The 27,912-nt window shown below is 40.4% G+C and overlaps 1 protein-coding gene across 6 annotated transcripts in view; it reads left to right on the forward strand.

Annotated features, from left to right (window-relative positions):
- ITGB6 (integrin subunit beta 6) overlaps nt 1-27,912 on the forward strand; it is a 69,936-nt gene that overhangs the window by 25,910 nt on the left and 16,114 nt on the right. For 3 of the 6 annotated variants that reach the window (XM_029225946.1, XM_029225948.1, XM_029225949.1), the window contains 5 exons: nt 7,912-8,001; nt 15,528-15,662; nt 15,883-16,300; nt 22,875-23,097; nt 25,874-25,971. In XM_029225946.1, the coding sequence (XP_029081779.1) occupies nt 7,912-8,001; nt 15,528-15,662; nt 15,883-16,300; nt 22,875-23,097; nt 25,874-25,971 (964 nt within the window). Of the gene's footprint in view, nt 1-7,911; nt 8,002-15,527; nt 15,663-15,882; nt 16,301-22,859; nt 23,098-25,873; nt 25,972-27,912 lie in introns of all 6 variants that reach the window. The other 3 variants (XM_029225944.1, XM_029225945.1, XM_029225947.1) reach the window with 1 other exon arrangement.

The following is a 27,912-nucleotide window of genomic DNA, read 5'->3' on the forward strand; positions in this document are numbered from 1 at the left end:
ATTTTTGAAACAGAAAATTTTGTTGAGCTTGAACAATTTGGGCACATTTTATTCACTAATTCAGGGTTTGGCATACTTCTTCTATAGGGTTGCCAGATTTAGCACATAAAAATACAGGATGTCCAATTAAATTTGAATTTCTAAACAGCAAATAATTTTTTATGTTTTAGTATGTTCATGCAATATTTGGGCCACATACTAAAAGCTTTGAAAGAATTACTAAGAAAAATGGAACAGAGAGTACAGCAATGGGGAATAATGGAAGAGGAGAGTGTGAGACCTTACTTCCATAGGATCTTCAGGGAAGACCCTTTTTAAGAAGTGATGAATAAAGCAGCAACCTGAAGGTTAAGAGCAGTCAAGAGGAGAAGGAGTGTGCAAAGGCCCTGAGGTAGCAAAGTACTCAGTGCTCAGTGTGTTTGACAAACTGCAAAGAGGTTTGTCAGCCTGATGTGAGCTGGGGTAGAAGGGGATGGAGTGGGAAAGGTAGGCTAAAACAAGACCCCCCAGTCTTAGTGCTATTCCATGGATAGAAGGCATTCAAAACCACCACTTTTGTTGTTGAGTAGAAAATAGATGTCACAGGTGTATGACAAACTGAGGACCCCATATGGGTTACAGGTGTATAGTTTTAAAAACATAACACCTTTATTTTCCAAATTGCCAGAGCTATTCCTGGAAGCATCCTCTTGACAACAAGAATGGTGTGGACCAGACATTCTTAAACTTTGGCGCTCATTAGAATCATCTAAGAAGCTTTCTAAAAAACCCAAGGCCCAGGTCACACCCTGATCCAATTAAATCAGTATCTCGGGGGCTGAGACCCAGGCATCAGTATTTTTAAAAATCTCCCTTGGTTTCTCCAGTCACCCAGGGAGGCTGTTAAAATATAGACTCTGATTTAGGAGGTCTGGGCTGAGGCCTGAGATTTTGCATTTTTTTCTTTTCTTTTTTTTTTTATTGAGGTATAATTGACATATAACATTATGTTCGTTTTGTCTGTACAACATAACAATTCAATATTTGTATACACAGCCCAAAGAGGTCACCACAATAAGTCTAGTTACCGCCTGGCATCTCACTGTTACAACATTTTTTTCTTGTGATGGGAACTTTTAAGATTTACTATCTTAACAACTTTCAAATATGCAATACAGTATTATTAACTATAGTTACCATGCTGTACATTACGTCCCATGACTTATTTTATAACTGAAAGTTTATACCTTTGGATTCCTTCACTCATATCACTCCCACTTCCTGCCCCCACCCTCACCTCCCCACCCCTGACAATCACCAATCTGTTCCCTGAATCTATGAACTTGGCTTTTTTGTTTGTTTATTTTGTTCTGATTTGATTAGTTTTGTTTGTTTTTAGATTCCATGTGTAAGTGAAATCATATGGTATTTGTCTTTCTCTGTCTGACTTGTTTAACTTAGCATAATGCCCTCAAGGTCCATTCTTGCAGCAAATGGCAAGATTCCTTTCATTTTCATCACTGAGTAATATTCCATTGTATATGTATACAATATCTTCTTTATCCATTCAGGCATTGATGGGCCCTTAGGTTGCTTCCATATCTTGGCTATTGTAATAATGCTGCAATGAACATGGAGTGCATGTATCTTTTCAAATTAGTGTTTTCATTTTCTTTGGATAAATACCCAGAAGTGGAATTGCTGGATCATATGATAGAAATAAACCTACTCATGTGTGGTCAATCAATCTATAATGAAGGAGCCAAGAATATACAATGGGAAAAGGACCATCTCTTCAATAAACGGTGCTGGGAAAACTGGACATCCACGTGTGAAAGGATGAAACTAGACCACTATCTTCCACAATATACAAAAATTAACTCAAAATGGATTAAAGACTTAAATGTAAAACCTAAGACTATAAAACTCCTAGAAGATAACATAGGTGGTAAGCTCCTCTTGACATCAGTCTTGGCAATAATTGTTTGGATCTGACTCCAAAGGCAAAGGCAACAAAAATTAAACTGAATAAAAGGGACTACATCAAACTAAAACACCTCTGCACAGCAAGGGAAACCATCAACAAAATGAAAAGGCAACCAAAGAATAGGAGAAAATATTTGCAACCCGATAAAGGGTTAATAACCGAAATATATAAAAAACTCATACAATTCAATAGTTTTAAAAATATCTGATCTTAAAATGGACAGGGGGGCTTCCCTGGTGACGCAGTGGTTGAGAATCTGCCTGCCAATGGAGGGGACACGGGTTCGTGCCCCGGTCCGGGAAGATCCCACATGCTGCGGAGCGGCTGGGCCCGTGAGTCATGGCCACTGAGCCTGCGCGTCCGGAGCCTGTGCTCCGCAACGGGAGAGGCCACAACAGTGAGAGGCCCGAGTACCGCAAAAAAGAAAAAAAAAAAAAGGCAGGGTAATCTTATTAAGAGAAGATCTGAAGTATCTTCAGGAACAAATACTCAGTGTAGGCCCTCTGTTCTCTCAGCCTCCATTCTCCAATGCCTCTCTGTGCATTTGTTTGTCTCAGAACAGTCACGCACGGTGGGCCATTTGTCTTCCCTTATCACACTGTGACTGCTGCCGACCACTCGTTCAGCTGTGCGCTGCAGCTTCTCGGCTGACAAGATAATTACATTCCAGGGCAGACTGGGAGAAAGACAGGGAGTGCTCAAAAGTTCCGAAGCCGACTACCTAGTCATCGCTGGTACAGACTTCAAGATCAAGCACCTGATCTAATTAGTACACCCCCATCGCTGCCGGTCTGACTGTGGAATGCTGACAATTAAAAGCCTGAAGGCAAAGCCGATATCAGGCAACCCAGAGACAGACATTCACGCTACCTAGTGCCAGAAACAATTACATATTCTTTTTGGAATCTTGGGAGTCCTAGTAACACAGTCGAGCCTGGGGGTAAACTTCTGCATAATACTGGGAGCCCTGCGTTTATCGATAATGAACAGGAGAATAAAACCTCACAAAAATGAAAGACCTCACGGGAAGAAAGCCTACTGATTACCTTCAGAAGGACTTATTTCAGCCAACCCAGCCGGCCCCCAGCTCTGGAAGAAGCACACTTCCTGACAAAAGCGGGCTTTCACCTGCAAAGAGCTGTTTTTCTTTGACCAGATAAAAGGTACAGTACAGTCCCCCAGGGAAAAAAAAATGTTTTTGCCTCTATGGTTTCACGACTTCTTACGTTTCTTTCAAGATGTAGCCTTTCAATGTGAAAGTGATTACGGACACAAAGCTTTTTCTTCCTTTCTTTTTGCTTTGAGTAGGAAAGTGTTCTATAATCTCTAAACCCCTATATATATAAATACCAGGCATTAGTACCTTAACTTCCCAATGAGACCAACCCCCGCCCCACCATGGCTGTTGGCATTTGCACAGTGAGCACGTAGAGCCCAGTGAGCGCTTGCTTTAAAGTCAAGGCCTGTTTTTACCACTTATTAGCCCTGTGACCAGGCAAGGTACTCACTTTTCCAGGTAAAATGAAGGCTTAAAATCTTTAAAGGTTAGGGACTTCCCTGGTGGCACAGTGGTTAAGAATCCGCCTGCCAATGCAGGGGACACAGGTTCGAGCCCTGGTCCGGGAAGATCCCACATGCCGCGGAGCAACTAAGCCCGTGCACCACAACTACTGAGCCTGCGCTCCACAGCTACTGAAGCCCGTGCACCTAGAGCCTGTGCTCCGTAACAAGAGAAGCCACCACAATGAGAAGTCTGCGCACAGCAACGAAGAGTAGCCCCCGCTCATCACAACTAGAGAAAAGCCTGCGTGCAGCAACGAAGACCCAATGCAGCCAAAAATAAGTAGAATAAATAAATCAAAAACTATATATCGGGCTTCCCTGGTGGCGCAGTGGTTGAGAGTCCGCCTGCCGATGCAGGGGACGCGGGTTCGTGCCCCAGTCCGGGAAGATCCCACATGCGGCGGAGTGACTGGGCCCGTGAGCCATGGCCGCTGAGCCTGCGCGTCTGGAGCCTGTGCTCTGCAGCGGGAGAGGCCACAACAGTGAGAGGCCCGCGTACCGAAAAAAAAAAAAAAAAAAAAAAATTTTAGCAAAAAAATATTTAGTAAGTATAGTTAAAGAACAAGAACAGTGGCGTTGGTTAATCATATAATGTTGAAAATAAACGGCGCTGAGCATAAAATCCCTCCACATCAGTGAGACTCCATAGAAAGAGTTAAGCAAGCACAAAGTCTAAAGAGAAGCAGCAGGTTGCTCTAAATATTTGGTTTTACAAATTCTTTATTAAAATGCTACTAGCAGATATACGGCCAGTTGACTTCTGACTTCCCCCCCCTCTGACGAGGCACATGAGAAGTGTGGTCTGTGTAAAATGGTGGCTGACAGGTCTGAGGTGGCGAGGAACCCATGATGCTACAGCAGAAATGTCACCAGAGGAGGACATGAGGGCACGTTCGAGTCACCATCCAAGGCAAAAACCCAATCACAATGCCCAGCAAGGATACAGCCAATTATAAACTGTATCCCAGAACAGAGCCAGACTCTGAACCTGGAGGTGAGAGTGAACCCAACAGGAAGTGCAGTCAAAGCAGGAATGAAGGCCCCATCGGCAGCTGTGTCTTCCATGGGGAGAACAGCAGTATAGCACCAAGAGCAGCCTAGAGGCTGCCAAGGTCCTCAACCTGAGTCTCTTTAAAGAGAAAACCAACCAACAGCCGGTCTACAGCTACCTGGGACTGCAGGTATGTGGGGCTGCGGCTCCCCTGCCCTCAGCCCAGCAGGAGTGCACCCCTGATTTCTGGCAGCCGGACGCCCAGAGGCCCTGAACTTACAGACGCTCTCTGAGAGGAACCTCAAGTGTGCAGGTGTGAATCCAGGTACTATCTCCTGAAGCCTTCGATGCCTGCCCGCTAAATCGCGGCCTGTCCACTTCTGATCCTCTAGCCTTGACAAACAGGAGATTTCTAGGGAGCAAATGCAGACTGTTGGACAAATACAAAATCTTTTTTGAGGTTGGGGCAATGTGAACGAAAAAATAGGGCTTGATGAAAGAAGTTAAGGAAACGAAGGTGAACAGAAAAAGCCAACCTTGCAAACACGAGTGAGAAAAGCAACCTCAGGAACTCCTGGGTGGCATGGTGGGGAGGAAAGGGAGAAAATCCATAATTAAGATAATCCATGGACAGAGAACAGGGAACGTAAGCCCAAGAAATTCAAGTCCAAGCATAGGAGTTTGCATTTCTACTCAGCTCATGCCACGTCGCGTCTTCAGAGTTCATCATTTCTAATACCCAAGAGTTCTCTTTTCCGGTCACACTGCTATAATTTATCACACCCAGGCATGCAAAATCATCCTTTTTCTAACATTAAACATGTTTAATCAGGACAATTTATAATAACACTTTAGGGCTTTAGTGACAGAAATGAATTTGACACATGATATTTACAGTAATCGTAATACTACAAGATTTAAAGTGTAATGTTTTTACAGTGTTAGATCAAGAAGCCAAATTGTCCATGTTCTTAGTTAGTTATTTGCAATGCTTTTGGGGGGAATCAGCATCCAGAAATTAATTAATAGTCTTCCTCTCCACAATGATCAGTGTCATCCTGGGTACTTCTCCTAGATGCCAACTCCTTTGTACCCTCACTCTGGTGACGATCAACAAATGTGATTAATGTTAAACCATTCGTCCTAGTAGCCAAAAGCCAAATGTCATACCACATGCAGGATCGTAATTATGCTTTAGGAAGTAGATGGATTTGGCTTTGTTAACCAAGAATTAACCCAGAATCTGGAGGCCCCTTGAACTATTGCGTCTGGAAAATACCCATTATGTCTTGGCCTGGGGGATACCAGGACATTTTTCAAGGATAGCAGTTTCATGCAAAGCTAAGGGCCTTGAAATTCCTTTTCAAAAGGCTCTAAACCTTTCTTTGTCAAACTCTAAAGTTTCCCTCTGCCTTCTCTTCTGGAACCAGTCAAATTTACACATATTCCAGCTCCACTTGAGTGAAATTCAAGTTCCCATTTAGGTATTTGCTGTTAACCACAGCTCTCACGCTTCATGGCCCTTTTGACATGTGTTTATTTGAAAAGTGAGTCGATGAACCAGTGCCTTCCTCGTATTTGACAAGCTCTATCTGACTTGGGGACCCACCTCAATAGGCAGTGATGGAGGGGCCCAAAGTAACGGGAGGGATGTTACCTGGATTATTATCCACAGCCCCTTCAATAATAAAACACAGTGTCAAGGCAGATGGACGACTGACACTTTTTTAACAGTTCAGCTTTCCATCAACTTCAAACTTAAACACAATTATGAATGGTGAAATAAGTAGAACATTGCAAAACCCACAAATTAAAACCAAAGCCCATTTTTCCATAAATGAGGAGTAGAAGGTTTGGATTTGAGCCGGGTGCCCACCTCTTGCAAGTGCCCGGGACCTCCCAAAACATGTTGGTGTTCCCACATCACCCTGGCTTCATTTGTTCCTCCCTTGGGTTCTCCTCATCCTGATTTATTTACTTACTATCATGATTATTAATTCTGATTTAGTTTTGTGCATTTTCTAAACTACTTAAATCTTCTTTGGAATAAGATAGGATATCATTATGCTTGAACTTTAGGAGATGCCCTAAATTCTTCACTCAAAGCTTAGTTTTCTTTTTTTGCCTACAATTGTGATAAATTCAGTCATCGGATTTCACAATACACGGAAACTTTAGAAGAGAACAGCTGACAAAATGAGTGATCGTTTCTTCTTGATGTAGCACGGCATATTAAGCCTACTGAACTGATGTTGGTGAATATGCAACAGCAAACGAATAAATGAGTGAATTGGTAGGCAAGCGATACCTTACAGCTTAACAAGGAGAAGACAGAAACTAAAAACAAATAAATGAAACGAAAGCATAGCAGTTGGGGTCCACTTGGTAAGGATGTGATCTATCTGCAAATTCTACGGATAGAAGCCTTTGACGATTATAGAGTTATAGTTAATATTGATATGTATGACTATTTCTTCCAGAAAAAAGTCAAGGTATGCTTGAATGTCTTTCTTTATGAAGACAAGAATGTGTCCTGTACATTTTCGAAAACCTTCTGTTTGAAAATAAAGTTTTAAAACATAAAACTTAAGGAAGGGGTAATTTTCAGCTGTCTAGAAAGCTGCCTTCTTTGAAACGCTTCAGTCCTTGGCCATGTTTGGTACCTGAAGGAATGAGCTAATATTGTGAGTTCTCCTCTGGTAGGAATGACATCTCAGGGGAAGCAACGTAGGTGGAGAATGCAGATAGTTTAAAGGTAGGTGCTGATTCAGAGGGTCATGATGTGTGGGGAGCGATCCCAACCCACCCCAGTGCCATGCTGACATCCCTAAAAGTGTACTCATTACTTCTAGGAAAGGGGGAGTTAACAGCAAGCATCCAAACAGTTCACTCCTTTGCTCCACCAAGCGATTGACAATGATTGACAATTAAGACCTCTGGACTGAATGACCTGCAGGGCGACCTGAGAGCAGTGAGGACCCACGTGACCCAAACCTTAGTTTCTGCAATGCTACAAAAAAGAGAAGAGAGTTCCTGGTAGTATGCTCAGAACTTTTTAGACAAAGGTTGCTCCACGAATGGAAGATGTTATATAAGTGTTATTTCTATTTGAGACTTGAGTCCCATTGTGATGTAAATCACAGCCCTAGACTAAGGCCACCACAGGGGCTGGACTTCCCCAGCAGCAGCTCTGGCCTTTTCATTTTTCCACCTGAGCACGGGAAGCAGCACCAGACAGGGCTACAGTTTCAGGAGAAACACCCGTTTATTATCTGGAGCCTGTTTCTCCTGGCCAGTTAAAGAGAGGGGATCTCAACAAGCAGGTTGAACCCACACTTAATGCTTCTCAATTACAGTGAGCAAAGATTGACTTATTCTTCTTCGTTTACAGAATTATGCAAAACTCATTCCTGGAGCTACAGTAGGGGTACTACAGAAGGACTCTGGAAACATTCTCCAGCTGATCATCTCGGCTTATGAAGTATGATATTTCACTGCTGGGTTTTCTTTTTGCATTTCTTTGGTATTTAAAAACTAAGATATGTTTTAGGCTGTTAAATGCGCTCTCCTTTGTTGGTAGAGACAGTGCTTATCCAAAGAAAATCTCTCTGCATTAATGGATATAAAAAATTATATCCAAAACATAAATTTTGTTCACCTTATTTGCAGATATTCTTCCCGGAAGGTGGGGCAGAATGTAGAAAAATCATAAACCTGATCATAAAGGTTGTTTTTATAGTAATAACCAACAATAGCACTGTCACCTGCAAAATTTTAATTCTACTGAAAAGGCTTCATGAGTCGTACAATTAAGCTTCCCTCTTCTCTGCCTGAAAAAAAATTAAGTTTAAATTGCCAACGAGTAATAGCTATGAGAACTAACTCCACCGGCTTAATGAGACTAAATCATAACTCAAGGGAATAAACACCAAAGCACACCAGGAACCACTTTGTAGATTTTCTGCTTTTGAGAACCAAGGAAATTTTCCACTGGTTTTATGTCATATATGTACATAAATACATTTATTTTTCTTTTGCCTTGTCTTTGTAAATTAGTGCCTGAAGACAGAATTCTTCCTTTAAAATAAGATCCATACCTACAGGGTTGCTATGTTTTCCCTCTATGTCACCGTTTTATAACTCAATCAACAGTGGATGACCAATTGCCAACTCTTTTTTATTTCAGTTCCTAAATATCATTATCATCCCCCCTTTTTGCCTTTACTTACAAAGAAACACACACACGCACACACACACACACACAAGATGAAGCTCTAAGTTAGGACAGGAATGAAAAAAATAAACTTTTATAAAGCAGTAAAGCTCTAATATTTGCTCTAAACAGCTCTAATATTTGCTCTAAACAGAGTTACATAATAGCAGATGAATAAAATTCTAATTTTGATCCTTTAAAATGACAAATAAATGACCCATATGCACTCTATGCCAATACTTAGCATATACTGAACCAGTGTTCCTTGACATTTCAGAATCATCTGGAGAGTTTTTTAAAAATAGGTGTGTCCAGATTCCTCTCACAGATGTCTTGGGAGAATTTTAAGGGAAGGAAGAGTCACGTATTTTGAGAAAAAACCCCAGTGTTTTTGACATCACCCCACCAATTTTGAAACTCACCTTAATAGGGAAAAGCAAGTTATTTTTTCTCGAATACATTTTCTCAAAGAAGAAAATACAGATGGTCCATTAAAGTTATAGGATGAGAGGTTTTTTTAAAATTCATACCCTCAGAAACTTCAGTTTTCTTAGCTCACATAAAAATTTAATCACCATGCTAGCTCACACATGAAATTCTTCCAGACAGGAAAGCTTGTCAACAAAATACCATAAAAACTTTCCTCCCTCTTATGCAGTAAAGTTTTAATGTGTAGAATCAAGTAAAATCACATGGCAATTCTTCACTGAATTAGAACACGCTCAATTTTCTTTAACTCAGGACTCTCAAAAGTGCTGGCCACTAATATTTTCCAAGGAGTTAAGCAAAGTAGAAAACAGTGAATTGTCAAAAATATTTCCCCTCCTGTCTGACCAGCCCTGTCCGTGCCCCTGCTTGCTCTGTCAGAGTTTATGTCTCACTTTACATCTCCAATCACTCACATAATTTACAGAGTAGTTGAAATCAAGACATCAAACATTTGAAGTGAATCTTGTGTCTTCATTTTACTGTCTCAAAAATATGAAGTGTCTGTTATTCTTATATCAAACCATCTTGCTCTGGAGGTATGATTGAAACTCTATGAGTCACTGTGAGGTATGCAACAGACCTTGGCACTGGTTCAAATTATTTTTCTGTTGTGTTATTTTTTAAATGTATCCTAAAAGGACCTTAAAATATGGGGATCCATAGACTAGATTTCTTTCCAACCTATAAAAAAGAGAGAGAAGGAAAGAGACTATGTTGAGAGAAAACATAAAACGCTTCTGACTTGTAGTGGGGCAGAGGCAAACAATTTGTGTATATGATTAGTGACGATAAAACTTCAGCTCAGTATTTTACAGTGCTGTATTGACATTTAAAAAGCCTTAAATACCAGATGTGTATTCACCTGGCCATCATTCACTACTTTCCTTCCTTCCCTAACCACATAATAAAAGCTGCTGAAATATCCATACTCCCAAGGGTAAGGTCCTCTGTTGGCATTTAAGTTCCAGAAGGGAAGTGACTTGTTTTGTTTTGCCTGGTTCATAGTATATGCTCAATAAATGAATGAGTGAAAAGATGATATATACAAACAAACATTTATGTCTTTTCTTTGGGAAATTCACATTAAAATATTCCTGGTGAAATTTGCAATATGATATTCCAATTAGATCATTGCTGAGATTTCCTTCATTTTGGTTAGATTATGTCACTCACTACTCCTAATTGCTGTCATCTACAAACGTTCAGGTCATATCCCTCATTTCTCGTTTAGTTCACAGTGTCACTGTCTCCAACACCACTCCTGTCTTATTTCTTGATGATTTCAGCCCATATGTATACGTATATATGATCCTTCCCGTACCCTGGACTCTCAGTTTCTTGAACTCTGCTTCTGAAACGATCTTGTTCCCTTCCCTCTTAATTACCTCCTCATACCTTCACACTCTTGTCATACCTTAAACGTTATCATTGCCGATAGTCTCAGTTACATGCAATCCATTCTCTGCTCACCATTTCCAATCTTTTCACCTCACTCTTGCTAGTTCCCCTAATATTTCTTCCAACCCATCAGGATCTCCAATTAATTGACCCTGTCCTCTGTGTACAGTTCCTCATCCCCTTGATGTCCTCTCTCACCTGGCCCCTCAGCTTAAATTCAAACATTGTGGTCACTCCTTAGACACACTCTCAATTCCCCTGCACCTTATCTCTCCTTTGAGGTGGTTGGCCAATAATGGTCCTGGTAAAATCCAACTGTCCACTCTGCACAGCTGAATGGGAATGGGAAAAACATACAATTATGCTACCGGATCTCACTTTAAATTCATGATCACAGACTTCAAGCTGGCCCTCAATGCTGCCCAGCAACCATGCTATATTTCTCTAGTAAACATCCAAATGGAGAGATCTAGGAGTCAGTTGATATGTTAGTGGGCACATCAGCAGAGTAACCTGGACTCTCCCAAACGTACTTCGCCATAGTTTTCTGCTTCTCAACTCATGGTAATTCCATCCTTCATGTGGCTAGGACCAAAAATCTTGAAACGATCCTTGACTCCCCCCTCTTTCTTTCACACTGTACATTTAATCCATCAGGAAATCTTGTTGACTCTACCTTCAAATTTATTTGGAGTTTGATCCAATTGCTTCGTCTACTGTCCTCATCCTAGTTGGAGCCACCGTCCTCATTCACCTGAATTATTGCAAGAGCCTCCTAAATGATATTTCCCGCTTCCACCTTTGGTTTCCTACAATCTGTTTTCAACAAAACAGCCAGAAGTTTCATTAAACGTGTTAAGTCAACTCCTATTACTCTTTTGTTGGTAACCCTAATTGCTTTCTCATTTTACGTAGAGTAAAAGCCGAATTCTTTATAACATCCTACGAGAACCCTATCAGGTCTGTTCCCCTCCACCCCATCACCTCTGACTTCACCTCCTGTTACTCTCCTCTAATTCTGCTCCAGGGCAGCAAACCTGCCCTCTTTGCTCTTCTGCTCCCAGAGCAAGGCAGACATGGTCCTCCCTTAGGGCCTTTGCATTGGCTGCACCCTCTTCCTGAAACACTCTGTTCACATATATCTGTGTGGCTAATTTCCTCTCACTTTCTTGAAATGTGACCCTCCTTTTTTTTTTTTTTTACATCTTTATTGGGGTATAATTGCTTTACAATGGTGTGTTAGTTTCTGCTTTATAACAAAGTGAATCAGTTATACATATACATATGTTCCCATATCTCTTCCCTCTTGTGTCTCCCTCCCTCCCACCCTCCCTATCTCACCCCTCCAGGCGGTCACAAAGCACCGAGCTGATCTCCCTGTGCTATGCGGCTGCTTCCCACTAGCTATCTACCTTACGTTTGGTAGTGTATATATGTCCATGCCTCTCTCGCTTTGTCACAGCTTACCCTTCCCTCTCCCCATATCCTCAAGTCCATTCTCTAGTAGGTCTGTGTCTTTATTCCTGTCTTACCCCTAGGTTCTTCATGACATTTTTTTTACTTAAATTCCATATATATGTGTTACCATACGGTATTTGTCTTTCTCTTTCTGACTTACTTCACTCTGTATGACAGACTCTAGTTCTATCCACCTCATTACAAGTAGCTCAATTTCGTTTCTTTTTATGGCTGAGTAATATTCCATTGTGTATATGTGCCACATCTTCTTTATCCATTCATCCGATGATGGACACTTAGGTTGTTTCCATCTCTGGGCTATTGTAAATAGAGCTGCAATGAACACTTTGGTACATGACTCTTTTTGAATTAGGGTTTTCTCAGGGTATATGCCCAGTAGTGGGATTGCTGGGTCATATGGTAGTTCTATTTCTAGTTTTTTAAGGAACCTCCATACCATTCTCCACAGTGGCTGTATCAATTTACATTCCCACCAACAGTGCAAGAGGGTTCCCTTTTCTCCACACCCTCTCCAGCATTTATTGTTTCTAGATTTTTTGATGATGGCCATTCTGACTGGTGTGAGATGATATCTCATTGTAGTTTTGATTTGCGTTTCTCTAATGATTAGTGATGTTGAGCATCCTTTCATGTGTTTGTTGGCAATCTGTATATCTTCTTTGGAGAAATGTCTATTTAGGTCTTCTGCCCATTTTTGGATTGGGTTGTTTGTTTTTCTTTTATTGAGCTGCATGAGTTGCTTATAAATTTTGGAGATTAGTCCTTTGTCAGTTGCTTCATTTGCAAATATTTTCTCCCATTCTGAGGGTTGTCTTTTGGTCTTGTTTATGGTTTCCTTTGCTGTGCAAAAGCTTTGAAGTTTCATTAGGTCCCATTTGTTTATTTTTGTTTTTATTTCCATTTCTCTAGGAGGTGGGTCAAAAAGGATCTTGCTGTGATTTATGTCATAGAGAAACAAGTGACCCTCTTAATGAATCCCACCCTGATCACTTTTTAAAAATTGTAGCCTATACCCCCTGCCCACACTCTCTTAATCTTCATTATCCCACCCTAACTTTTTTCCATAGCATTTATCACCTTCCTGGTACTACATAATTTTCTTATTTATTGTGTGGTTTCCTTTCTGTCTTCCCACACTGGAGTATAAACTCAATCCAGGGGTAAGCTATTTTAGACGTTTTTGTTTCCCAAGCACCTAGAACAGTGTCTGGTACATAGTGGACACTCAATAAATATTTTCTGAATGAATAAACTGGTAATGTAACTAGTTGAGATAAAACAGATTTAAAGGGTATATTTTAATGCTAAATTGGCAGAAATTGAAATCTTAAGACATGGTGGGAATAATCTTTAGGACTGCGAAACGACACTTTAATCTCTGACAAAGACTACATTCTGAGAAGTCAGCCTGTGCCCATCTATGGAAGGAGTGACCACGTGGGGCAAATAACAAAGCAGGGAAGAGGAGTGACTTAGAATTTACAGTCAGCACCTTAGAATTAGGAGGAAAGCAGGGTTATTGTACCATGCAGTTGGCAAAATTATATTTCAGGAAAGTTTGAAGCAGAATATGCTTTTAAAATTCTATCAATGAAATGGGTATAGGGACTCAAATCCTTTTCGATGAAGTATAACTTACTTCATAGTATTTTGCAATTTGTTTTTTAAAAATAATTTGGTTTTGAAATTAATTGAAATTAATTTGGTTTTGAAGTCCCCCAAATACAAACTTCTATAAAAGAAAGAGGAATAAAGAAGGTCTGAATAATAACACTAGCTTTCCCCAAACAGCAGCTCTCCCTTCCCCTTCCTTGACATTCTTCCTCCTGGGAAACGTTGCCTCTACGTACCCCTCTGCCATCACCCACACGCCTTGTATCTAGTCTTCCCCTCTTCCAGCCCCGTCATCGCATATCCCAGCCACTGCATCCCTGCTCCTCATGCCTCAGGCGTGGTGAGTGCAGCAACATGCCAGCCTCCTTGACTTAAATCTTCCTGTCCCCTCCTCTGGCCTGTCCTGCACATGCCTTCCAGACAACCTCCCTGCAGCTGCCTTTTCAGTAAATCAGGCCCCTGCTTAAAAGCTTCATGGAATATTTCCCGCAGGTGTTAACTCATCTCTCCAAACCTCAGGGTTCCTTGTGGTCTGGTGTCACCCCGGACAGTAGGGGTGCAGGCTTGGGCTGAGACCCTCTTTTCTCCATTCTGTACCACTCTTGGCACTGAGCTTTCTCTCTTTTGGTCCCCTCGCCTGAAATACCATTGTCATCCCCTCCACACATCTAAATCCAACACAGCCATTAAGGACTAGTCTTCTAATACTTCAGTCTTCACTGACCGCCCTCTTTCCTGAACTCTCCCAAACCCTTATGTATTACACAATTTTTTTTTTCTAATTTAATGGTACATTGACTGACGTTGTACGTTAACTGCTTCACTTGGTTCCACCTTATTTTTTCAGCAAGATGATCATCTTGAGGGCAGAAATCCTGTCTTATACCCATCCCCCAGACCTGGCTCTATACTAAATGTACAATAGGGACTCTATAAATTCCAGCACTGATTTCAAGGCACAGTTTCTCTCACATTTTAACATCTCTAAAATTGGGATACATTTTATAATTAGTCATGTCTTACCAATGCTTTCAATAGAATGGAAGTCACAATGTAGTTTTCATGGTCTGCACATGTATAATCTTGGCAGTAACTGTATGTGTTATTGTCACTTCAATTCGTTAAGTACACTGTTGGTAGTGTCGAGTACAATTGCTATTTTTAAATATCTTCCAGGTTTGCACTATGACTCGATACTGAAAAGTTATTGTTTGCGCAGAAATGTACCAAAACTGAATAAGAGGGAAACAAATACTGATATCAGCGAAGCAAATATTCATTGTTGGAGGAATGATCTGTATTCCTTATAAAGTAACAACCAGCTGCTTTATGGGACCTAAAAATGATGATACATAGGATACAAGTAAAGCAAGCTATTGTTATATTTTGTTACTGAGATACAGCAAAAGATTTGCCTTTTATATGCCAAGCAATGCAATTCAGGACTGGAGAAATTTTTCCAACCCTCAAAATGGATAAAATAATTTTTAAAGCAATGATAGACGGACAGGTTTGATTCATATGTAGTGCCAAATGATCTCGAGGTATTTTGTCATAGTTTAATTGTCATAAAATAATGGTGTATCTTATAATTGATGGCATCTTAGATTCGATAAAATATGATGTGTGTGTGTGTGTGTGTATGTGTGTGTGTATTGCTTGCTTTCTTGCTTGATTGGTGATATGGTGAATTTCTTTTAGACCCAATTTAATTTTATTTATTTGTTGTTTAATGAACATGATTCACAGATTCTTCTCTTCTGGCTCTATTTTTTGGTTGTGACTTCGTTCAACTCTTTATGTCTTATCTAAAGGAACTCCGGTCTGAGGTGGAGCTGGAGGTGTTAGGAGACACAGAAGGACTCAACCTGTCATTCACAGCTGTCTGTAATACTGGGACCCCCTTTCCACACCAAAAGAAATGTTCTCACATGAAGGTGGGAGACACAGTAAGTAGACGGCCCATAGGTCATCTGAAAAAACATCTAGATGATCTGTCAGAAGTTACCTTAGTGCACTGAAGCTAGACTTTTCCTTTCAAGAATTTCAAAAGCGATTTTCAAAGATTTCCTAATAAATGCTTTCGCAAAGCTGATCCCCAAGCAGCTTTGTTTCTTCCCATGCATATTGGTGGCTAGCAGAAGATAATTAGTATTTTCTTTTTTCCAGGCTTCGTTCAACGTGACTGTGAGTATACCAAACTGTGAGAGAAGAAGCAGGCACATTGTCATAAAGCCTGTGGGGCTGGGGGACGCCCTGGAGATCCTTGTCAGTCCAGAATGCAGCTGTGACTGTCAGAAGGAAGTGGAGGTGAACAGCTCCAGATGCAGCAACGGAAACGGCTCCTTCCAGTGTGGAGTGTGCGCCTGCCACCCTGGCCACATGGGTCCTCACTGCGAGTGTGGGGAGGACACGCTGAGCACCGACTCCTGCAAGGAGGCCCCGGAACTCCCCGCGTGCAGCGGAAGAGGCGATTGCTACTGCGGGCAGTGCATCTGCCACTTGTCCCCCTATGGAGACATTTACGGCCCTTACTGCCAGTGTGACAATTTCTCCTGCGTGAGACACAGAGGGCTGCTCTGTGGAGGTAGGCCATGTCCAAATCCACCTTACAGGGCGACCGTGCACGTATCAAGGAAGGGCTGTGTATCCTTTGCACCTTCCACAGCCACCTGGGCACAGCAGGTGCTCAATAAATGTTTGCTGATCAGTTGAGTGGGTTGACCTTTAGACTAAGGTAGCTGATCTTCCCTTATGATTTTTTCTGGCTCTGACATTCCCTAGGGGTGAGATCTCTGCCAGCTGAACTTACATCTCTATTATTATTTCCCTGGGAGTAAGTAGGTAAAAGACGGATGCCTTCTCTTTGGTTATTACCCAGACGCCACAAAACTGCATGTAATCGAACGCCATTATCTTCCAGACTATTCTGGATCAGGCTCTTGGTATCTGACTCAACTCTTAAATGCTTATTACTTCGGAAAGATAAAAAGCCAGGCTACTTAAGGAGCATGCTGCAAGGGACGAGGGACACAAAAATTCTAAATGCCATGCATATTTATTAAACACCTGTTATGTAACAGATACTAGGTTAGGCACAGGGTATAATAAAGATGAATAAGGACATATGTGAAGAAGGCTATGGAAAGGGTAAAAATGAAAAATCCTTGGAATTTTTTGAGATTGAGAAAAATTTTAAGTAGCAGAACTATTTATGTTCTAATATCCTTTGTAGATGTAAAAATCACTTTAGTTTAAAGCTATATTACATATAACATGACTATTATAAAATCATTCTGAGAGATGCACATACGTATTTAAGTACAATCTAGTCAGACAAGAATTACAAATGTGTTAATTATACTTTTAAATGATACAGATTTGTGTTACAATTGAAATCGTAACCGACTGCTGAATTTAAGCTCATGGCTTTTTTTTTCTTTTCACAATGTGTGAGCAGATAGCTTTTCAAAACAGAAAGCCATTATCTTTACAGAAAACTAAGCAAGTTACGTTTTCAAACCACAGTGTCAGGAACATATAAAAGAGACTGATTTTCAGGGGAAAAGGCCTTTGAAAAACATCTGATACCCTTAGAAGTGCGCCTCTGTTTCATTTCTTGGCTTTTGCTGTTGCTGCCAATAGACTCCTCTGAGGCTGCCTTCTTTCTTCCCCACCGAAGAGTGAAAAGTTTAGGGTCTGTCCAGATTGAGACACATTTCTCTCCCCTTTCATTCAAAGGTGTTTTTCCTTATCTAATGGGTGTGTTTCCAAACCCACATTGGTCTTCTTTTCACACAATGCAGACAGAACACAGCCTGAAGCCAGAGGCCGTCACCAAGTCTCGAAAAGAATCTATTCAGCAGAACCCCAGATTGCATTTCTAATAGAAATCTTTAATAAAATATGTGCTTAAGACATTTGAAATTGCCTTTCCAAAAAAAAAAAAAAAAAAACTCCAAAGTGTAATCAAATACAGTATAACAGCAATTATGACCCCACCTGTATTTCACCCTTTAGATCTGAAGTCAGAGGTCTAAGGCTGTGTAAATCGATGGGTTATGTTCAGCAACACAGTTCTTCCCATTTTTTGGTGGTCTTTCAGTTTATTTTGTGTCACGCATGCAGACGGACATAGATTAAGAGTCAACTTGATCTGTGCATTTGTAGTTCAGATGGTCTGACAATAGTGCCTCTCTTTGAATCAGATACAGTGATCGCTAAAGAAATTCTATTTAGAAAATACAATTTTTTTTCATTTGGACTCAGAAAACTTCACCAATGCCCATTTCCTTCATACATTGGGGTACTTTCCCATCCTCAACCATGACTGTTTCTCGAATGCTTTTTCATGTTCAGTAACATCTCAAAGGATGTTCCTCTATTATTAGTAGCTTTCTCTTTTAAAAGGTATAACAAAAGTACAGTCATTCAAATTCAACGAAGAGCAATGGAGCACCTACTATGTGCCTGGCATTGTGCTTAGTGTAGGGATAAAACTGATCCTGGCCTTGTGAACACACAAGCTATTGTTGCTGTTGTTTGTCACAGAGGCCTGACTATGCTACAGCCTCATTTCTCATGTAAATCTCACTTATTTTACAACTAACATACTCTGCAATGTGCTGCTTCTCTGAAGGGCCATTATCACAATGTTCTTTTCATGCACCTTCTTCCATCCATCTGTAAGCACTCAAAGATAGAGGGCTCCATTGATTTTTCCCTTGCCCAAATTCCATTAGTCATTTAAATTTTGATTCTAAGAGACTGGAAACTCTAACAGGCAAACAGCACTACAGAAAAAACTTCCTGCCATTGTGCACTTAGTTATCAGTCAATGGCATTCCAGAAAGATATCTCCCTCTCAAAAGAGCCTGATAATTTTTTCTTGATCTTTGGTTATCATCTTACCTCTACATGAAGCCATTATGAAGTTTTGTTGTTGTTGTTATTGTTGTATGAACAGGTACCTTAGATAATTGGCTGTTTGTGGATATCGATTAACAACATTTGTGACTGGGTTAATGGTTCTGGAAGGCCCACAGAAAGGGGGGGTTTCTAAGTTCTGAAAGGAGCTCTTGGAAGGGTTTTCTAAAATTTTTGCCAAGTAATTCTTATATGCAGTGATACACTTGGGCATTCTCAAAGCCTTTGGAAGTGCACATTTCATTTGACAATATTTATATACCGTATACATTTTTCAGAATAAACTTCAATGTGGAAATCACCCCCTTATCATGAAAGTAAGTTTCCCCTCTTGCTGAGGAAGAAACAAAAAGCAATTGTACTTTAGAGGACAGCTTACATATAAAAATTAAATGAATGGTTTTGGCCTAAATAACCTAACTATTCTTAGCTTTGAATTAATTAGTTCAATTATGAATTAAATAGGTTATGAAATGCAGTCTTAATGTCATGGATCCAGATAAATTTCAAGTCATCTTTCATTAGAGAAGTGTAAGTCTTTTTAGTATATATATGTACAAATTACTATATTACCCTCTCTATATAGATATAGATGATACAGATACAGATACAGATGTAGATATATAAATATAGATATAGATACAGGTACATATACACCAGGAGAAGTCAGAATCCAGCTTCAAAATCTTTGTGGTTTATCCTTTGTTCTGTGATTTCCTACTCCATGTCTCTTAAGGCCAGGTCATGAAGATAGAAAAGTAATGACCTTCTAGACCAAAGTTTACAAGAGAAAACCCAGAATGCTTCTTTCTACAATGAACACGGCAGCGTCTCCTACAAATGGAAACCTGCCTCACTTGTGATTTCTTTTACATCTGTTTGGTTTTCAGTATAATTACAGGAGTTTTAATACTGATGGATAATTTTGCTATCAGATTCTTCTTACTGGATAGTGTTTAGGAGTAATGATAATAACTTAGATATTGCTTATTTATGGGCCAAGCACTGTTCTAAACATTGTTATATATTATCTCAGGTAACCATCATAACAGTCTGATGAAGTAGTGCTATTAATAACCCCTCCTTACCAATGAGGAAACTGAGGCACAGAAAGGTTGAGTAATTTTCCCAACTTGTCCCAGCCCGTACCAGAGCCAGGACCCAAACATGTGCTGTCTGGCTCTACACCTGTGCACTCACCCACTATGTACTCAACCACCGCCACCATGCCCACATGCCTTTGGAATGTTGCCAAAGAGCAAAACTTGGGAGGCGATGGCTGGTGCGCTTTTCCTTTTCTGAAGAAAAGTGTCAGTTACGAAATTTGTAAGTAAATGCTGTTTGTTTGGAACAGCAAAAGCCAATTTAGGATCTCGGGCATGGCAGGCACCAAAAAAATATTATGAAAGAGCACACAAGCCCATTTACCTGAAACACTTTATTTAACATTTTATAGTAGTTCGGACAGTACTCTGTGGCCAGTTCTTCAGGACCTCTTCAGGAGCCGCTCTTGTCTCTCAGCCTCTTCTGTGAGGATCCCTTTCTCTGATTACATCTTAAATGCTGATGCTCTCCAGGGATTTCCTCACTCTATCTGCTTGCCCTAGATGATCTCATCCACATCAGCTTCAACTGCCATCTATCCCTGGTGGATTCCAAACCCCAAACTTCAGGGCTATATATACGTATTCAACAACCCATGGGTCCCTCAAACTCAACAGAACCAAAAATGAACTCATCGTCTTCCCCATCCTAAGCTGGTCTTCCTCGTCTGCCTCAGAACAATCTATTCATTTAACCATTAAGCGCTCTCTGTGCCAGGCACTGGGGATAAGGCACCGCATGAGCTACTTCCATTCCAGGGCAGTAAACAGCAGCCCCATCCAGCTAGCAGCCCAGGGGGGTGGCCTGGGGAGGATTCCATCCTCTCTCTTCCCCTTCTCCGCCGCCCTGGGCATCCCATGCCGTGAATTTCACCCGAACCCTTTCCTCTCCATTCCCATGGACACTGTTCAGGGCCTCATATCTTCTTGCCTCTATTGCTGGGAGAACCTCCTTGCTTTTCGGTGTCTAGTTTGACTCTCTCTACTGATGCCAGGACATTTCTAGACACATATCTATCTCTTCAGGTCTCTCCCTCACTTAAAATTTCATAACTTTCAGGATAAAACCTCTTACTTTAGTCCATAAAGCTTTTCATGATGTGATTTCTGATTTTTGTGGACCTTTTCCTCCTATCCTCACAGACACCCCATACACACCTTTGGCTTTATTCATGTGACTTTAGTATGGGTATTAAGCAGGCCATGTGATTACACACTTCTGTCATTTACCTATGCTTTTTTCTCTGCTTATAATGCACGTAACCCTCTTCTTCTATCCTTATCTTCCAAATTCAGCTCAAGCATCACTTCCTCTGGAAACTTCCCCAGATCTCTTGTCTAATTTGGAAACTTCCTCTGTGTGTATGGCACTTATCACGTTGTACTTATTAGCAGTGGTATCTATTTGCCTGTCTCCTAGACTAAGCTATAAGCTCAGCCACCTTGTCTTATTTAATTTTGTATCCTCAAGCCTAAAACAATCTTTGGCACATGATATATGCTCAATTAAAATTTGTTAAATAAATGAATTTGTTGGGCACTCACTGTATGCCTGTAGGACATCTAGTTGGTGAATACAAAGCTAGGAGATTTACACATTATCTCATCTGACCACAACCACTGGAAGCAGGTTTTATTCCCTCTATAGATGAGGCTTTCATGATTACTCAGCTTGAGTGATGTAGAGGTGGGGTTACTAAAGTCTATCTTGTATGTCTATCCTATGGCACCTTAATTGAAAGCAAAAAATTTTAAAAACTACATATATATATATATATATATACACACACACACACACACAGTTGGCCCTTGAACAACACGGGTTTGAAGTGCGTGGGTCCACTTATGTGCAGATTTTTTTTCAATAAATACATTGGAAAAATTTTTGGAGATTTGCAACAATTTGAACATACTCACAGATGAACTGCATAGCCAGAAATATCAAAAAAATATTTAGGTATGTCATGAATGCATACAGTGTATATAGATACTAGTCTATTCTTACATAGGCATAAGGTGAGTGATATTTACTATAAAATTAATAATGTGTTAGTTTTCTTACTGTTTTATAACTTTGCTTTCAAAGCATTATATTACTGTACAGTATGCCTTTCTCATAATTGGAGAAACTGCGTATCAGCCTACCATTACAGGTAAGTGGTTTTTTAGAAAATGTAATCATGCTTCTATATGAATATGTCTATAATATTGTATGCCATAAACATTTTTAACAATTCATTCGCTGGTGTATAGGCTAGGCTACTGGGAAGCAATTATATCAATTATACTAGGCTACCGTAAAGCAATCATATTGCTGCTTCTTCATTATCAAGGCATGAATAGCTATATCTGTAAATAAATATGAATTTCTTTTTCACATTATCTTTTCATTTTTGATGTCTAATGTTGGTAAGTTGTATAATATCTACAGTGTTATAAGACAATATTGATGTAGGTACTGCCAGATGATTCGTCTTGTAAATTTACGGCATTGATAAATACAGTACGGTACTGTAAATGTATTTTCTCTTCCTTATGATTTTCTTAATAACATTTTCTTTTCTCTAGCTCACTTTATTGTAAGTATACAGTATATGATACGTATAACATACAAAATACGTGTTAGTCAACTGTTTACGTTATCAGTGAGGCTTCCAGTCAACAGGAGGCTGTTAGTAGTTAAGAGTTGAGGGAGTCCAAAGTTATCCTCAGATTTTGGCCTGGGGGGAGGGGTGAGAGTGGGGCGGGGGCGGGGGTGTCAGTGCCCCAACCCATGCGTTGTTCAAGCACCAACTGTATATACACACACATACTTGCACACACACACACCAAGTAGCTATTATAGGCTTCTGGACTATCTTATTTCATCTGGTTATAAATTCTGTTGGATATAACATCAGGCAATCAAGTTGGTTCAGTTAAGAGACCAGATCAATGAATATACACAGTTCGCAAAATACGTTCCATAAAATCTATCTACGCTCACTCCCCCCCGGACCCACACACACGCACTCACTTTTTTTCTCGTTTTTTTCTTGTCTTTTTGATGGTGTTCAAAGGCAAAGAGAAAAGATGGCCCCCAAGAACCGGAAGTGGCTTTAGCCCTAAGAAACCCAGGGCTTTGTTTTGCAGATAACGGCGACTGTGACTGCGGCGAGTGCGTGTGCAGGAGCGGCTGGACGGGCGAGTACTGTAACTGCACCACCAGCACGGAGCCCTGCATCTCCGAAGACGGGGCGCTCTGCAGCGGGCGAGGGGGCTGTGTGTGCGGCAAGTGCGTTTGCACGAACCCCGGAGCCTCGGGACCCACCTGCGAACGTTGTCCCACCTGTGGCGATCCCTGTAACTCTAAATGGTAATGTCTCTACGCTCACCAGTCCTTCCTGTCCATAGGGTTCATGGTGATCAAAGTTATAATGACATTTTATACACTCAGACCTCAGATTGTTCTTGCTGGCTTTGGTCTCCAAGCCTCCATCAAAACACACAAACCCGCAGGGCCCCTGCGATCGTCAGCCTGGAACGTCAGCCTCTCCCTTGCCTCTCAGCGCTGATGATCCAGGACCACAAAGTCACATTTCTGCAAGAGAGCCTAGCGGGGAAGCTGAGCTGATGTCCCACGCTGATAACATCGACAGTCTCTCCCTTACAGTACCAACCACACATCAGGAATGCCCTGGGAGTAGATTGAGGACACTCACATTCAGTACTTTTTTAAGGGATACAGCCAAGCTTCTTTCTTATCTAGACGTTTATAGCCTGACCTTACTGATTCATTCCTATCTATAAACTCATAAAGGCAAAGAGGCAGAAAGATGATCTTGGCTTTCCATTCCTTCCCTCTTCTTTACCACTCATGCTCTTTGGCACCTTTCTTTGGTTGTCATTCTACACAGCTATTGTGACTGACACTTTCTTTTATACAATGTGAACAACAACAGCAACAAAGCAACCACATTGTTTTTATTTTCCAGTACCAAAAAAAAAAAGTTTCTTTGCTTGGCAGCTAACTTCTTAATGAAAGCGGGGCAACATTTGCAGGTTAAGTGAAGCAAATCTCCAAATTGGCTGTGTTAGGACATTGCAGGTATAATGTATTACACAGCAAACGTGCTTAAGCAGTTCATACTTTCATTAACTCTGGTACCTAAAATGGGGACATGTGCATTTCCAATGTAAACAAAGTAAGAAAATCAATATCAATATTCACTCAGTGGTTGCTCACTATCCAAGGTGTCAGAACTTCTCTGTCACTGTGCCTGGACATATGCCAAGAGAAGCACGGGCGCAAGGTTAGACTTACTTGAATAGAATTTAATATAAAATGTCATTTCAAGGTATTTCTTCTATTATTTTTCTGTTTTATCTTCTCTGTAAACATGATTCAATCTTCTTTGAAAAGTTTTTTTATTTAACTATAGTTGATTTACAATGTTGTGTTAGTTTTAGGTGTTCAGCTTCAGATTCTTTTCCATTATAAGTTATTACTAGATATTGAATATAGTTCCATGTGCTATACGGTAAATCCTTGTTGTTTATCTATTTTATATATAGTAGTGTGTGTATGTTAATTCCAACTTCCTAATGTATCTCTCCCCTTCCCCTTTCCCCTTTGGTAACCAGAAGTTTGTTTTCTTTGTCATACATAATTCAATCTTAAATCTGGTTTATAAGACATGAAATTAATAGTCCAAGTAGTTTGAATTTGAGAAATCGGGTAGAGTGATCCCCTTGGTGTTTGTTAGTTTTGAGGTGAAACCGTTCTATTTATTCTTTCATGCACTTATTTATCAAATAGGTATTAAGTACTTACTATAGGCCAGGAATCATGTTAGGCCATAGACATACAGTGATACTGAAACAGTTACAGTTCCTGCTGTCACAGCTGCTGAGCATCTACTGGGAAAGACAGAACATTTAAAAACGTAATTATAATGATATCTGGACTAACAGTTACAATAAGGGATAGAGAGGGTGCAGTGGAACTATATGGCAGGAGATAAAGCTGCCAGACTAGCTCGGGCAGCCATCAGTGGCATGCACAAAGGTGTAGAGCTTTCAAGGGCTTCCGCAATCTCAAGCAGCCCCACTGCAAAACCACTCCAAGTAAATATATAACCCGGATACATGCAGTGTGCTTGCAGTGCAAAGGCCACTTCCAGGTAAGACTGCTACCCCTACTCCACACAGACTGCTGCTCCTAAACCCTTCCAGCAGAGGAATTCAGAGGCTTCCACTACAAGGGAACTAACTGATAAGGATCAGGGAAGGCTTGCCTAAGAAAGTGCTGTTTCAGCTGAGATGTGGTGAGGCATGGTGGGCGTGGGGAATGTTTCCAGCACTTAGAGGAGCACACCTTTCCTGGGTCAGCATAATGTGTGCCCACAGTAAGAAAACTTGCAGCTTTGGGTTACTCCAAACACTATCCATCTGTAAAGTGATTGTCAGCACGAGATTAATTCAGGGTCTAAGCTTTACTTTCCTGTGTAGACATCTTTAGAGTAGCTTAATTCCTGGGCTATGTTCTTGGAAATACACTTTTCTATAAGTAGCAATCCTTTATTTAAAAACCTGCATTAATGAGGATCCAGGCTGTAATCCTCAGCTTTTGAAAATACCCCTATCAAGGCTTGGACGCATTCAAAAGGGTTACAGAAAAGTGAATCTTTAAAATAGTCATTCAGGACATATGAGAATTCTTGGAATTCTTGTTAAAACACAGACCATTTCTATTAAGAAAGTCACACTTTGTCTAGTACCATAAACCCTTCCCAGGAAAATGTTTAATGAAAATATAGCTAAATCAAATACCAAAATAATTGGGTTTTTTGTTGTTGTTGGGGAAAAATAATTTTAATCTAACCAATCAGAAGCAATCAGTACAGATGAATGAGGATAGTGGCTATTATCAAGGCTGGCTCATGGAACACTGATTACTGAATGGAATTCAGAATAAAGGAGTTTCCTCTTGGACAGCACCCAACCATCTTTCTGAAAGTAACGAAACACAATATCCTCTCTGAGACACTCCTATAGCCAGAACCATAGTAGCAGCATTAAAGCAATATCCCAGCTGCGTATCTATTTTCCACCAACACAAACTGATCAACTCTGTTGAATAATGTTCACAGGAGCTGCATTGAATGCTACCTGTCTGCAGATGGCCAGGCCGGAGAAGACTGTGTTGACAAATGCAAATTAGCTGGTGCGACCATCAACGAAGAAGAAGGTTCTACTTGTTTGAAATTGCTTTCCTTTCCTTTGCACAGTTTTGGAGAGGCAGAAATTCGGTGGAGGGCTCTTCAGTAGCTCGACCTCATTTGTACTAGGGTGTTAATTCACTCGCATTCATTTCTAAGAGTAAATGCATTCCAGAAGGCTAAAGACTTGATGGTTTGGGAGACAAGCAATTTAAAGTCCCGGCTATGCTATTTGCTCTGTTGCAAATTCATCTCTGCTTAACACATGCAATTGGAGAGAATTCCAGAATGCTATATTTTTTTGAATTAGAAGAGTGGAAAATTGAAGAAATAGCTAAATGTTAACCTCCTAACCTGAAATCATCCTCTATCGTCCGATTACCTTATTTCACGATAGGACAAAGTAAGGTATAATATGGGTTTTCTGACAGCAACTCTCAGACACCAGGCAGTTTCTGGTTAGTGGCCATTTTTCCTGCCCTCCCCTGCATATGCTTTTACTCCCAGCTTCCCAAACATGGGCATTACATGGTCATCCTTAATTCCCTGTTGCCTTGGTCCCAAACTACAAGAAGGGCCTGTTACCTTTAACTGCTAAGCAAACTCTGCTCTTGCTTCCACCTGCCATTTTTGAAGTTACTTACTTAAAATCAGATTCTTTCTAATGGCAAGATGTTATCTCAAATCTGTAAATTGGTTGTATTTTGGCTGGTAATACATTTAAAAAATAACTTGTGAACTTTAAAACAAAGCCGATGACTGACTTCTCCCAAAGGGACCATCTGGGGGGATTTGTTTTTCCATCATCACAAACTCCCTGCCTTACCCCTGCTGCTCAGGTAGGGACATTGTTCTGCACGCCTCAGAGGCACCGCCACGGTGCATCTCAGGAGGAGTGGGATAACCAAGACAATAATTTATGACACTCTAGGATATGTATCTTGAATAGACGAAGTTAGAATACAGAAATTAACCCATTTCCAAAGTGAAATAAGTTAGTGATATTTATATTGTTTTGAAACTTACCAACATTGTTTTAAAATTGAGGTTTCTGACTGTGCACAGTTAAATAACCCTGTATGGAGGGGCGTGATTAGTGCTCCTGAAACCCCTTGCCTGTGCTTTTCTGGTGCCTCAGATAAATATGCCAAATAACCATAAATTGGACAAGACGGTATGTACCTTACACTAATACCGAAGGTAAGATGCAGTAAAAGCACCGAGTAAAGTGGGATTTGTAGCCTGTCCACATTAGTAACTAGTACAAAATCTCAGCATATCCTTCTGGCTTCATTTCACAGCAAACAGTTGGGATATTTACCAAGTGTTTTAAAGAAATGACTAAAAATTGCAGAAAATGCCCTGCAAATGACTAGAACTGAATTGACTAGCAGCGTGAGAAATCTAATGTGCTGAGGGGAAAAAAGAAGTAAACCTTGGAAACATGTAAATCATGAACAGGGAATTACTATATTTAAATACACAGTTTTCTGAGTATAGGTTATCATAAATGCTTGGATTTGAGAGGAAGACAAGATTCTCAAGTGGCATTTAAAATTTTTGCATTATTCTTCTTGTATAATTGACTAAATTACCTTCAAAATAGGGGACTACAACTATTTCTAACTCAGAAATCAAAAATAATAATTGGATTACCAGTACCATTTAGAGCACTAATCTTGATGAATTCGAGAGAAAAACTATCTTTGTCAGCCTGTGAATTAAAAAAGTCACTCTTCTAATGGGCCTTTTTATAAGTCCTATTTCAAGTTATTCATCCAGTTATGTTATTGATCATATTATCTTGAAATTATCACAACGTATTTGCTCTTCCATGGAGTCTTTTATCAGCCCATTCTTCCCCTAATAAGGACATGGAGAGTAAAGTAAGATAACCATAAACTTCATAATCTGAATAAATTATTCCTCACCTGTGCTATGGTGACTTGTGTGAGTATTTCTAAGGACAT

The sequence above is a fragment of the Monodon monoceros genome, unplaced genomic scaffold (genome assembly GCF_005190385.1).
Source record: "Monodon monoceros isolate NGI ecotype Baffin Bay Population unplaced genomic scaffold, NGI_Narwhal_1 Super_Scaffold_16, whole genome shotgun sequence".
NCBI lineage: Eukaryota > Metazoa > Chordata > Mammalia > Artiodactyla > Monodontidae > Monodon > Monodon monoceros.